The following is a 14171-nucleotide window of genomic DNA, read 5'->3' as shown; positions in this document are numbered from 1 at the left end:
TTCAATCTCGTTACCGGCAAGTCACTTTACTCGTTCCGTAATGCATGATCCCGTGACTAACTACTTAGTCACATTGAGCTCATTATGATGATGCATTACCGAGTGGGCCCAGAGATACCTCTCCATCATACGGAGTGACAAATCCCAGTCTCGATCCGTGCCAACCCAATAGACACTTTCGGAGATACCTGTAGTGCACCTTTATAGCACCCAGTTACGTTGTGACGTTTGGTACACCCAAAGCATTCCTACGGTGTCCGGGAGTTGCACGATCTCATGGTCCAAGGAAATAATACTTGACATTAGAAAAGCTTCAGCAAACGAACTACACGATCTAATGCTATGCTTAGGATTGGGTCTTGTCCATCACATCATTCTCCTAATGATGTGATCCCGTTATCAATGACATCCAATGTCCATGGTCAGGAAACCGTAACCATCTATCGATCAACGAGCTAGTCAACTAGAGGCTCACTAGGGACATGTTATGATCTATGTGTTCACACATGTATTACGATTTCCGGATAACACAATTATAGCATGAACAATAGACAATTATCATGAACAAGGAAATATAATAATAACCATTTTATTATTGCCTCTAGGGCATATTTCCAACACAGAGCCCGTGGCTCGGTGCTGCCCGGTGGCCATGGCCGTGTGGGCGGTGTGGCTGCTGGGGTGTGGCATTCGGTGACGGTGAGTGTTGGCCGGGGTGAAAACCTGTTCTATCTTTGGACGGACCAGCGGCGGCGAAGCTCGTTCCCTTCTTGAAGGCGTCGTCGCGGCTCTCATTGCCCGTCGTGATGCTTCGGAGGAAACTCTGATCCTCGGATCGGGCGGTGGCGGCGCTCCGGTGTCGTATACTTCCTGAAGGCACCGCCTTGGAGCCCACGGTTCGTCGTATGTGGCTTCATCTCCTCGCGGTGACATTAGTGCTAGGGATGGTGTTGTTGTGCTCAGCGCCTATGTATCCTGCCTTGGGTGTGTGCGTGTGTTGTGGTGGCGTGTATTTGTACTGGGCTGTTGACGATCATTGCTTTATATATAAAGCGGGGCGAAAGCCTTTTTCGATAATGAGCAAGTTTCATAATTAGCTCATTAAGCTCGTTAATACATCACAATGCATATTTGTATGTTAAGTGACAACATTTCTTGGCATTTCAACCCATCAATTCCATCTAATCGATCCAATCTAGCCCACAGTAGACAATAACTAAGCGAGGGATGATGACCTAAGTGAGGGAGCTTTTTCTGCTAGTTTTTAGCCTTTTTCTCTACTTTATTATTTTTTGGTTATTTCTTTCATTTGGTATTCCAAAAAGCCAACATTATTTGATTTTTTAAATAAAATATTTTTTGTAGTCATGAATATTTTTTAAAAAATTATGTTTATTTTTAAGGCTAGAATATTTTTATTTTTTGAGAACATTTGGCAAAAAGATAAAAATTTCAAAAAATTAATAACATTTAAAAAGAAAAAAAGCAAAAAATAAAAAGGTAAGGAAAGCATAATTTTTTAAAAATAAATAAAAATGAAACCGATATGGAATAAACAGAAAAACCAAAAAAGAACCTTTCAAAAGGTTCCTAAAGGCCGGGAAAACCAAAGCTGCATTTTTTTGAGCGAAAAAAACTCAAAGCTGCAACCTTCCTAAAACCTAAGACCGGAATCCTCTAGCACCGTCCTCGCAGCTAAAGGTACACTTTCAGTTCGGTTGATCGACATTTTGTCGCAACGAGCACCGATAAATTGCCGTACATTTTGGCGGTGAAATATGAACTTATTTTAAAAAATAATAATTTTGTGACAAATTTCAAAAATAAAAAAAACGTTGTACTTTTTTTTTGAGGCAAAAAAAAAACGTTCTACTACTACTACTATTCTAGCCGGCCCAGCTACTTTCCCATCTATTATAGCCCATTCGCCGTATCGTCTCCTTCCGTTCTGCAGTCTGCAGCTTCCCACGCACACAAGAGGGAGAGAAAAAAACAGGACCGCGTCCGCAGACACCTTTGCGGCTGCGCAAGCGGCAGCCAGCGGGGGGCTGGGGAGCCGGGCGCCAAGGCAGGGCAGGACCTGAGCCCGCGGGAGTCTCCGGCCGGCCGACCGGACCGCGACCTGGGCATCTGGGTGCATGCATCGCCACATCGGCCGCTGGACTGGAGGGCCAAGCCGCCAGAGGTATATCTCTAAATCTCAAACTATTTTGCTAAGTGACTAACACTACTAGGTACGTAGTTTATGAACTGCTAGTTGATGCCGGACTTATAGAATACCATTATAAGAATAGAAGATTATGCCCCTGAAATTAGAAGTGAATCGGAAAGTGCTTATTTGTTGAATGGGCGAAACAAAGCTATTTAGTCTATCTATATAAAAGGAGAAAGGAGGGTAAACACTATCTAAAAGCCTCTCTGAAAAGACTCAGCTCATCTCTAGCCAAAGCACCAATTACACTATCTAAAAGCCTCTCTGAAAAGATTCAGCTCATCTCTACCTCATCTCTAGCCAAAGCAGCAATTACACTATCTAAAAGCCTCTCTGAAAAGATTCAGCTCATCTCTAGCCAAAGCAGCAATTACACTGTCTAAAAGCCTCTCTGAAAAAGATTCAGCTCATCTCTTGCCAAAGCAGCAAATCTTTTCAGAGAGGCTTTTAGATAGTGTTTACCCTCCTTTCTCCTTTCTTCTTTCTTTTCTGTTTTTGCTGGGTCTGTGAGGCCACATTCTGTATGACACCCTGGAATCTTTGATCCTTTTCTCCCTTCTTATATTGAAAGGCAGAACTACTGCTATTGCCCGTGAAATAAAAAAAGAAGAAGCTATTTAGGCATAAATTCAAAATGACAAAGGATGGTGAAATTCGGAGATCCTTTCAACGTGCGTGGTTGGAGAAGTTTGTACTTTTATAGTACTAATAATTGTGCTAATTTCAAACTTGCGGCTGGGCACTTGGGAATACATTTCCCTTTTTATTGTTGTTTCTCTTGTACTGATGTATTGGTGTGGGGATTCAGAATACATGCGACTATTTTTTCTATGATGATGTCGATTTAGTTTAGTCACCATTAACTTTGAGCCCACCCTCCATTTTCTTCTGTGTTCGACACTGCTTGTATGTGTTTGTAGTCATATGATATTTGCTTGAGTATGCGAGAAGACTATCTGTAATGCTACATGCAAGTCGTTTGAGTCGAACCTGCAGTTTTTGTGAACTAGCGCCTCAGACCTCGATTTCTTTAGGGACAGAGGTCGAAATCCTGTCTCTTCTTCCTTCTATCATATTGATGCATGTTAGTATTTAAAGGCAAATATTTAATGATGTCGGCCTAATCTTCTGTATAATCAGTTGGTACACAGATAGTTGTTATTCTCATTACTTACCATGCTCATAGGTCTTCCTTGCAACAAACCGCTAACCTCTTGCATTCACTTCTCAAATCACAAATTGTATTCCATGGCCAAATAATTGTACTAGGAACAAACAAATGCAGTAAAAGAAGAAAGAAAAAAAAGTCAAACAATACACAATTCTACTCAGGAATTTGAGCGAAGTTCTACTAGTGAAGCGTAGACCCCATCCTTGATTCCCATTAGGGCCTCATGCTTTCCCTTTTCTGCAATTTTGCCTTCCTTGAGGACTGCAATCATATCAGCCCCTTTGATTGTGGAGAGGCGGTGAGCCACCACTATGGTGGTCCTGCTCACCATGACTCGATCCAATGCATCTTGAACGATGCGCTCCGATTCTGCATCCAGGGCACTGGTTGCCTCATCAAGTAGTAGTATCTTCGGGTCCTTTATAATGGCCCTTGCGATAGCTACCCTCTGCTTCTGTCCACCAGATAGTTGCACTCCTTTCTCGCCAACCAGAGTGTCGTATCCCTGTGGCAAGCTTGATATGAACTCATGAGCATTTGCTGCCTTGGCCACAGCCGTGACTTCTTCCTCTGTCACTTCTCCGTGTTTCCCATATGTTATGTTTGCACGGATTGTGTCATTGAAAAGTACTGGCTCCTGGCCTACCAGCCCCATCTGATCCCTCAACCAGCTAATTCTCAAGCTCTTAATTTCGACTCCATCTACTGAGATTATACCAGAATCAGGATCATAGAAGCGCTCCAGTAAAGCAATTATAGTGGACTTGCCACTACCACTTTCTCCAACTAGTGCGATGGTCTGAAAAAGGAAGGAAAAGGTGTCAACATAGAAGTTTTTGTGGTTCTGAATGATCATATGTGAAATAAATCAGCTGAAAGCTTCTTATATCGTAACACTGTAACTAGATGCATCACCTGTTTTTAAGTATTATTCTTGGTTTTATGCCAAGAGGTGGCACTTTAAGTTAGTTATCTGAATGGAAAACAATTGGCTGCAACAATGATAACAAAGACTATTAAAGGTTGCAAATCATACCTTTCTGGAAGGAATGTGCAAGGTAAAGTCACTGAATATTTGGACATCAGGGCGTGATGGGTACTTGAAACTGACGTTACTGAAATGAATGTCACCAGTGACATTTTCCAATACCAGGCCCTCGTCGTTACTCGTGTCAATTTTCGACTTCCTGTCTAGAATACTGAAAACAGAAATGGCTGAATCCCTTGCCTTTGTTGCATTAGATGCCAATGCACTTGCCTGCGAAACCCCAACAGCTGCCAAAACCAAGGCAAAGAAAACCTGAAAAACATCCAATGCATTTGTGACTGATTATTAAAAGTTGATACCCATACAGAAACTGTAACTCGAAATGATTTAGGATCTCTTACTTTGAAAACATCTGCAAAAGTAGTTTTTCCCTGACGTACAAACTGTGCACCAACATAGAAACATAGAGCATATGTAAGATACAACACTAAGAATGAAAAACCAAAACCAAGCCCTCCAACGATTCCACTTCGAATTCCCTGTTTCCTTAAAGCTTCACATTTCTTGTTATACGTTGTAACCACTCTTTTCTCTGCACAGAAAGATGCTATAGTTCTGATACTGCCAACAGCATCAGTTGCAACTTGACTTGCATCTTCATACATCTCCTACACAATAATAATAAGATCATATTATTGTGATAATCAATTCCAGGGGTCCTTAGGGTTGCTCATCCTGAATCAAATAGGAAGTAAATTTTAGAGTGTTATGTGTTACCTTAGCTTCTTCACTAAACCCTTTCAAGAACTTCACTTGAGCATAACCTTGTGCACCCACTAAAGGAATGACACAAGTGATAATCAGTGCAAGCCTCCAGTCCGCTGTAAATGCTATGACAAAGCCAGTGATCAGTGCAGCTGTAGACTGCACTATAAGGCCCAGGTTATCTCCTACTAAGCGCCGAACATTTAATGCATCAACTGAGAGTCGTGTACCAAGTGCACCACTGTAAGTGATAAAGCAGAATCTTAGTATCTGTGTAGATCTATGTATGAGAAGATAAAGTAATTGAGATCATTTGAATATGTTACCTGGAATTTGAGGGATTATCGAACCAAGCAACTTCCTGATGCACAATATTTTGAAATGACAGAGTACGAACACGCTCTATAAGCTTGCCACCAGCAATTCCAAACAAAAGGTATTCTGCTGGGATTGCAATGAAAGATGCAAACCCCAGAACTACAGATATCAATGCCCAAAAGCTAGAATCTTTCCGCAGCTTATCTGGTGGCTCGTAGAATGCTTTTATAACGCCAGACATTAGTATGCCAAACAATGGGAAAATGACTCCATGCACCGATGCTGCTATAGCACCGAGCAGAAGAAATGGTACCTCCGGCTTGTTAAGATAAAAAAGACGTCCAATTGGTGCTTTCTGAAGGGTCTTCCCATTGGAAAGGTCGTCTTTGTTCTGTTCACCTGTGATTTCATCCTCATGCAACTCAACTGATAATCCTAAGGGGTTCTTGAAGGAGTATCTGTTGCTATTGCCAAAAGAATCTTTAGTCATTGACCGTCTAATTGACAAACTAGTGCTTTTTGATAAGGAATTGGGCACTCCAGAATCCTGTATTTTACGTCTTTCATCACCACGAGTTTCTTGTAGCCTAATAAGCTGGGAGTAAGCTCCATTGGGATCCTTCACTAATGCATGATGAGTACCTGTACAATAGGATATGTTTGTGGGGTGAATGAACCATCATAGGTTGACAATAGATATATCTAGAATGGGAAAATAATGTACATTCAAGAGATTCTAACCTTGTTCAACTATTTTCCCTTGATGAACTACTGTGATGCAGTCAACATTCCTTACAGTGCTCAAACGATGAGCAACGACGAGTGTGGTTCTTTCTACCATTATCCTATTGAGTGCCTCCTGGACTATCCTCTCAGATTCCACATCCAATGCACTTGTTGCTTCATCTAGCAAAAGGATTTTTGGATCTTTAAGGATGGCTCTCGCAATTGCAATTCTTTGTTTTTGTCCTCCGGAAAGCAGAGTGCCACGTTGGCCAACCAACGTATCGTAGCCCTGGTATGAATTTAAAATGTTGTTAGCTTAAATTTCAAGAAGTTATTTGAAGCATGCAATCTTTATTTACATACATTTGGTAACTTGTCGATGAAGTTTGCTGCATTTGCAAGCTCGGCTGCTCTCTTGATCTCTTCAAGTGTTGCATCTTCTTTACCATAGATTATGTTATCTTTAATGGAGGTCATAAACAACAATGGTTCTTGGCTAACAAGGCCGATCTTCCCTCTTATCCAATCAAGATTCAGATTCTTGATGTTGACTCCATCTATCAAAACTTCACCAGCCTGTGGATCATAGAATCTTTCAACTAGGCTAATAACAGTTGACTTGCCACTTCCACTCTCTCCAACTATGGCCATTGTTGTTCCACTGGCTACTTGTAATGACAATCCATCTAATATTAACTGCCCAAGTCTTGCAGGGTAGCGAAAGTACACATCCTTTAGTTCAACATAACCCTTGATATTTTCCATGATCATGCCGCTGGTATCATCTGAATCTATTTCGGGCTTCCTCTCAATCGTTTCAAACAGTCTGTATGCTGCAGATTGACCTTCCGCAATTGCAGAAATTGATGGTGTTGCATTACCTAATGAACTGTTACAAAAATTTGTAAAGTGACAGGTTTAGGACATTTTCTATTTCTTGGCATGAAGTACAGTTTAAGCTATTAGTTCGTCACGCATTTATGCTTTACTGAGGTAACATAAGATGAAGATAGAGCAATGTAAACAGAATAATTAGTGTCCCGCGGAGGGCTTGCAAGCTGGTTATCCGATGAATTATACCCATGCACTAAAAATGTAAATCAACTGGTAAATTGATTCAAGCTCATCTGATCATGTGTTATAGGTCAAAAAGTTTATTTGAACTTATATACATGGCATGTAGGCACAATAGCATTACTAAATTAAATATTACACCTATGACATGCAACGTACTTGTAATTCTTCTTGGTGAATACTTCTTGGAAGCTTAAATTTTTCACTACCTTTGCTTGTCTCTGTTGTACAATTCTAATGATACTATGTATACCTTTTACAATTTTATTTTATAACTTACTTTTTTAATTTGATTATTGTTCATACTTAGTATAAATAGTGTAGTTGATTTGTTTACTAGACTTTAGTAGTGCTATGGTCAACATATAAGCTTGTCGTATTTATTGTTTGACAGAATGTTTTAGTTCTCACCAACACTGGAGTAACGTTAATTGAATAATTAAAACACAATGATGACTCCTAAAGAATAACAATGATTGAATCTGAAGTAGCTTCGACAATATCTATTGCAATAATTGCAATTTATACCTTATTCAAAATTGTGCTTCGTGTGGTCGATTGGATTGGTCTTTTTAGAAAGAGAGCTATATATAAATAGCAATTTAGATCATTCTTTTTTTGTTTTAAATTTATGGCAGATTTTTTTAGGATTATTATTGAATTTCTTTTACCTCAAAGGAAGAAGGCACCTTGAATCTCGTGGGCTATTTGTATTTATAAAACAATTATTAGCCTTGAGCTCAAGCATTACCAATATACATTATTTATACAAAACATAAATAAGTAAACAAATACTCCCTCCGTCCCAAAATAAGTGACTCAACTTTGTACTAACGTTAGTACAAAGCTAGTACAAACTTGAGTCACTTATTTTGGGATGGAGGGAGTAATAACTATCTAAAGGTAATCTCTGAATACAGCTTGAAAGAAACATCAACCGACATGTAAAGTTCCTTATAGATTTTACAGAAAAATATGTATTTGCAGGTCATCCGTAAGAAAAAGGTTATCTTAAAATTTTGGTACGTACTGTTTTACATTTCCTTTCATTCAAGTAGTCCATCATAAATTGAGGGTTATGTACAACAAATATTACTACTGCTCAGCAAATGTATGTGGAATGTAAAGATTTCAGAAAAACTCACGTTGCGCCATTCAATACGGCAAATAAAACAGTGACGATCTTCCCTCCGGTATAACCTTTGTCAATGATTAGCTTTCCACCATACCAGAAGGCTAGGCCATAACTGCTAAATAAGATGCAGAAGACAGAGCCCATGCCAAAACCATTGACAAGGCCTTCCTCAACAACAGTCCTGTATGCACTTTTTATGAATTTATTGTACATTTCTATAGCTTTCTTCTCACCATTGAAGGACACAACCTGTTTACATGAGAGTTGCTAAATTACTGTTTGCTATTATTTATATTAACTGAAGATAATTGATGAATAACTGATATAACTTGAACTCACTGTTCGTATAGATCCAATTGTCTGTTCAACTGTGTTTGCCGCATCACTATACGATGTTAGACGCTTGCTAGAAACCCGGGTTAGCATCTGTGCAGACACTGCACCAGCGATAGCAACTAATGGTAGTGATGTTAGCATGACAAGAGTCAGGAGCCAGCCTTTTGTGAATGCTATGATAAAACCCCCAAAGAAGGCAGATGTAAGTTGTACAAGCTTCCCTGCCTGTAAATCAGAATGCGCGAATGTCAGCACCGGCAGCACTAAGTGGGGTGCATAGAATGTACGAACTATGAAATACACTTAGGTAAGTAACACAAAAACTTATGTTGTAGTATCAATAATAATATTGATGCTTGCCATTGACTCGCACCTGTAGATCTGTGCACACTTTTGCAATGTGATAAAAAAGATTGCAATTTCTTTATTTGGTACTAAAAAGGAAGTATTACCTTCTCACCAAGAGCATCTTGAATTATGACCGTATCGCTAGACATTCTAGAAACTGCTTCGCCAGTTGTCATTTCTGTGTCGAAGAATGCAATATCTTGTCTCAGAACTGATTTCAGGTACAAAGAACGGATGCGGGCTGACTGCCTTTCTCCTGCCATTGTCCAGCATGCCACCTCTGGAAGAAATGAGGGGTGAGCCTTTTTTACTAACATCTCTACTATTAGCATATAATTTAACTAAACATATCCAATCATTAGGAATTCAATTGGTACTTCTCATGGAATGAATACATGATAGCTGATGACAATTGCTCTGTTCTGATAATTGTATCTGCATGTTCCTCACTCAAGCGAGAACAAATTTGTGTGTCATTTTGTATTAAGACGACGCCGAGAAGGTGGCGGAAACATCCCACAGCTAACTAAACACAAGCGCAGTGCTATATGATTGCACATACTTTTCCGTTTCATTGCTCACTGCTTGCCAATTTCATATGTTAGAAATGCAGTTGAGTTTTTTTTTTTCGAACCATGAAATGTAGTTGAGTTTGATATTTAAAATTTATAAGTTCATAGAGTACCAGCTCCCCATGGAGTTTTCATGGATGTATCAAATAACCTTGTTAATTATCCTCTGCAGTTTACTTTTTTTTGAAATGTTTTATATATAACTATCTTTTCATAAGTACTATTGCTTGACATCTAAAGTTTCACTGACAGGAAACATGCATTCCAAGAATTCGAATGGAAATTCCACTTACGAAGAAAGGAAGCAACTGCTGTCCCAATGCCCAGATATATGAAGTTGAGAACAACCTGGAGATCAAAAGAATATTCTCTGTTAACTCGTCTAGCCAAGCCACCCTTCAAGTTAAGTGATCACCATAAGCCGTTGTGGCACACCTTGGTGACAGCACGGAGGACAGTGCTGGTCGTGCTCTCGCCGAAGGAGTTGATGACGTCTCCAAAGAGGACCGAGATGAGGGGCTCGGACACGCCGTTGCCCACCGCCCCGAGCGAGCCGACCACCATGAGCAGCATGTCGAGGCGGTCGGCGTACCTGAACATGCCGAGCAATGGAACCTTCTTCTCCGGCCGGTCATCTTTTCCGCCGTGGGCGTGGCGTGCTCCTTCTCCACTGCTAGCTTCCGCTGTCGCGTCCATTTCCTGGCGGCTACTTGCTTTGTGCTGATGTGCTCGACGAGCCTGGCCGCACTGCGCCGTGTGTGGTTCCTGTCCCCGGGGGTGGTGGAGGCACTATATATACGCATCTTGCGGGCCGCCCAGAGTGCCTTTGACTGTTGGGCTGATTGGGTGCTCCGGGGCTGGAAGCGACCGGGAAAGTATGCCATGGAAAATTACACGGACTATGTTATGGCATGTGATTAATTATGGGAAAATTCACAACTCTTGCTGGTGCTGTGGTGCAGGTGCGACAATTCAAGATCCATAGCGTACTTTTGTGCTTTGTCAGCGTAGTCAGTTGGATGGATTGCGTTAATCTTGTGACCTGAGGTGCGCTAAGCTAGTTGGGCTCTTTGGTGTTCACAGATAATTGCTCTTGGAAAAAAGAAAGGTGACGCTACGTTTTACTTTTTGACAGTATAGTATGTTGATATGACTACGAAAACTTCAAAGGACAAATATGGATGTATTCGTGAGTATGCATTTTTGGAGCACAGTTGCTAGTCAGCACTTTTTTTTTGAATAGTTCGAATATTACGTTTTGAGGTTTCAAAAAACGCAAAAGCAAATCCTGCATGGTAGTATGGATGTACTCCTATAATGTGTAAAGTTTGATGATGAAATAAGTGAACACGTGAGCTACATAAAAATGACAAGTTCATGATTTTGAAGAGGTGAAAAACGTTAAAAATCTACGTTTCTTTTGGGGTGCTCGCTGGCACCAGTGTCCCAAGGTGACTTTTTTTGTATACTAATGGAATACCACAACTATAGGTCCTTTGCGTCGACCGTGGAGGATGGGCGACAGACATTTTGGCCGGACGCAGGTTCCTGTGCAGACGTCAGCACACAACGTTTCGACCAACTATCGAGCTATCGACGCCTGGCACGGTTAAAGAACACGAGGCGTTTTGTTCCGCTCTACTACTACGGTTGCTTCACATCCAAGAAGGTGCAATCAGGAGTTGAATTGAAAACAAAAAGAGGTGCAATCAGGAGTTGAAAAGAATAAAAGAGGTGCAATCAGCAGAGAAAATTCGTCCAGCTATTCTTGAGGGCCCATTGCATGTGGGCTCAAGAACGGACGGCAGGCGTTCCTTGGGTTCCAAGCATGCACCCCGCACGTGGTCCCTTCCTTTTCCGGATGCGCCGGCCTAACTAGTCCACACACGAGTCCGTTCTTGACTTTGCTTGCTTTGGTCAGCACCTTCGACCGCCGATCAGCATTTGTTTTCCTTGGCATCTTGAGACCGGCCCTTAAAATGAACACTGTATTAACAGTGACGTGGGAATTGGCTATCCAATTATTGGTCTCTTCATATCTTGTGTCAAAGTTCGATTATAGATTTAACTATTAGTAGAATGTTAATGCATGTCACAGAAAATTACGAGTACATTGTTGGACCCGTATTTGAACATAGTTTTCGATAATATTATTTTTTATATGTACAATTTATATTTTATTAGTTAAAATTATGGTCAAAATATGACCTAAATGCAAGGGGGACTAATAAACTAGGATAAAGGTAGTAAATGTTTGTCTATGGCTTTTTAGTCTATGATGAGCTCAACATAATAGCATATCAAAATTTTGATAAGTGAAAATATTCAAATGTGACAATACTTCTAATTAAATATTACAATCCAACTAATTTTTGAAATAAAATAATTAAAACTTGAATTCAACTCGTACATATGTTCTACTACCTCCATTCCTAAATATAAGTCTTTCTAGAGATTTCAATATGGACTACATACAGATGTATATAAACGTAGTTTAGAGTGTAGATTCACTCATTTTGCTCTGTATGTAGTTCATTGGAATCTGTAAAAGACTTATATTTAGAAATGGAGGGAGTAGTTGTCCGCTTTAACCGCCCACAGATGCTCAATCAGATATTCCTTGAGCTACTCATGAGTTGCTCAATGACGAATTTGTTAATGCATTTAGACAAACTCAAATGTGGCTGAGTTCCGATGTAGAAGTTAGATAGGATAATCCATGTTCTAAAATTTCAGACTTTCAACAACATCTTCACCCTCATCCTTCATGATCATGTTCACTGGTACAACGAGCTGCTATATAAACGGTTTTTAACCCCTTTCCGCGACGACATTCTGAACCGTCGTCAAGTGAGTGTGTGCGATAGGGGGGTCCTTCTCACACGATCCAAAAACCGTCGAGGATAGGCCCTTCCGTCACAGACATTGGGCAAAATGAGATCGTGTGCGACGGACGAGCAATCAAACACAATTATACAGGCCTAATCGGTTCCGGTCATAAGTACATCCCACACAGTCAGTCCCTGACAAACGTTTCCGTTTGCATGTACATTCCACACAGTCAATCCAAGGAATACATTTCCGTTCTTATGTACATCCAACACAGTCAATCCAAGAAGTACGTTTCCGTTCGTATGTACATCCCACACAGTCAATCGAGGGAAAATGTTTCCGTTTGTATATACATCTCACACAGTTTTATGTATAGCCTCGTGTGTGATATCTGTAACGGTCACACACGCTCTGCCTCAGTTAACCGTTTGCTTTTATTCAACTACATCACACACGATTTGATGAAGAAAACTGTATGGCATTGGGCTATCCATCAGAACCGCTTTTACTGCTAGAACCGTTTGCAAAGTTCCATGACCCATTTAGCAGGTTTATTAGTTTACAATTAATAATTCCAGTATTACGCAAATTCACATTTCATATCGAATAGCTGTTTGCCAATTTTCATATCAGGTACATAAATATATTTTAACATCAAAGTACAATAGCTACCTGAAAACAACACAATACAACATATAGCTAGTTCACCTTCATAAGAAAAATATTAGAACAATATATTCATTTCCCCTAATCGACTGATATGACCAGCCAGGTTCGTCTTCTCCACCTCTGCTTTCAGTTCAGTAAGAACCTGTTTTGCATTGACCAACTGGGAAAGTGCCTCCCCCTTCGCCAACACCATCTTAGCAAAGTCTAATTTAAAAATCTGAGCTCATTCTCCATCTTCCTCTTTTTTCCCGCATCTTGAAATATTCTTCAGCCTTGACAACACTTTCTCTAAGCCTATCTCTGTTCTCTTCCTCATACATGCTCCAGAGCTTTGCTAGGCATATCTTCAAAGACTGTGGCCACTCTTGATTAACCCACTCCAGGTAAGAACACTTTCGATCATCCTATAATATTTAAAACTAAATCGGTAACAACTGTAGGGAAAATGGGTTTCTAGCAACATAGAAAATCACAAAATACATATTTTGAAAAACTAAAGAAACAGGTTAATTATGACATATCTTCTTAAAAAGATCAATGTGCAAATGAATTAATTGCTACTGAGACAACAACCAAATTTTGAAATATCAGAAGCTATAATTAACTGCAACAACACTACAAGTTCTTAGTCGTGTACTATAAATAACAAATTGAACATTTTATGAGAAAGCTAAATATAACTGCAACAGCACAGCGACAATGTTTGGATGACATCAAATTGATACTAACAGGTGTGTACATGCATAAATTTAGTAACATAGAGTTAATAGCACTAAGGTCGTCCACTATGTATGCCAAAACCGGTGGCAAGCCGGTGCAAAGGAAAAAAATCAAGGAACCAGACTCCGGAGCACCTAGTTGCTCCGATGCCCAGTTCCTTCGTGCCATAAAGATTTAGTATTTTACTGCTTGGCTACTCAGATGTGTGGACCAAAGTTGGCTGCACATACTGCTGAAGCGGTGCCAAATAATTTTCTAATGGCACCGCTAATGAGATGGCAACATTTTTAGATACTAGGTAGAAA

General features: G+C 40.2%; 1 protein-coding gene and 1 long non-coding RNA gene across 3 annotated transcripts; one reads left to right on the top strand and one right to left on the bottom strand.

The window, feature by feature from the left end:
- Positions 1–1941: 1941 nt before the first annotated feature.
- LOC123078895 (uncharacterized) lies at positions 1942–10841 on the top strand. Its single transcript, XR_006437758.1, has 4 exons — positions 1942–2185; positions 6237–6472; positions 9295–9369; positions 9898–10841. It is a non-coding gene; the product is annotated as an uncharacterized lncRNA (long non-coding RNA).
- LOC542790 (ABC transporter B family member 4) lies at positions 3437–10352 on the bottom strand. 2 transcript variants are annotated; one of them, XM_044501542.1, is made up of 12 exons: positions 10081–10352; positions 9939–9993; positions 9178–9353; positions 8729–8950; positions 8400–8638; positions 6544–7069; positions 6196–6469; positions 5463–6096; positions 5149–5377; positions 4773–5039; positions 4420–4683; positions 3437–4182 (listed from the first exon to the last, which is right to left on the bottom strand). In XM_044501542.1, the coding sequence occupies exons 1-12, from the start codon at positions 10339–10341 to the stop codon at positions 3541–3543; spliced, it is 3789 nt and encodes a 1262-aa protein (XP_044357477.1). In that variant the 5' UTR covers positions 10342–10352; the 3' UTR covers positions 3437–3540. The 2 variants fall into 2 exon arrangements, with proteins under 2 accessions (XP_044357477.1, XP_044357478.1); XM_044501543.1 differs by having other exon boundaries at positions 9939–10041; positions 10102–10341.
- Positions 10842–14171: the final 3330 nt, after the last annotated feature.

This window comes from Triticum aestivum, chromosome 3D (assembly GCF_018294505.1).
Source record: "Triticum aestivum cultivar Chinese Spring chromosome 3D, IWGSC CS RefSeq v2.1, whole genome shotgun sequence".
NCBI classification, from domain to species: domain Eukaryota; kingdom Viridiplantae; phylum Streptophyta; class Magnoliopsida; order Poales; family Poaceae; genus Triticum; species Triticum aestivum.
This window is presented reverse-complemented; position numbering and strand designations above follow the sequence as displayed.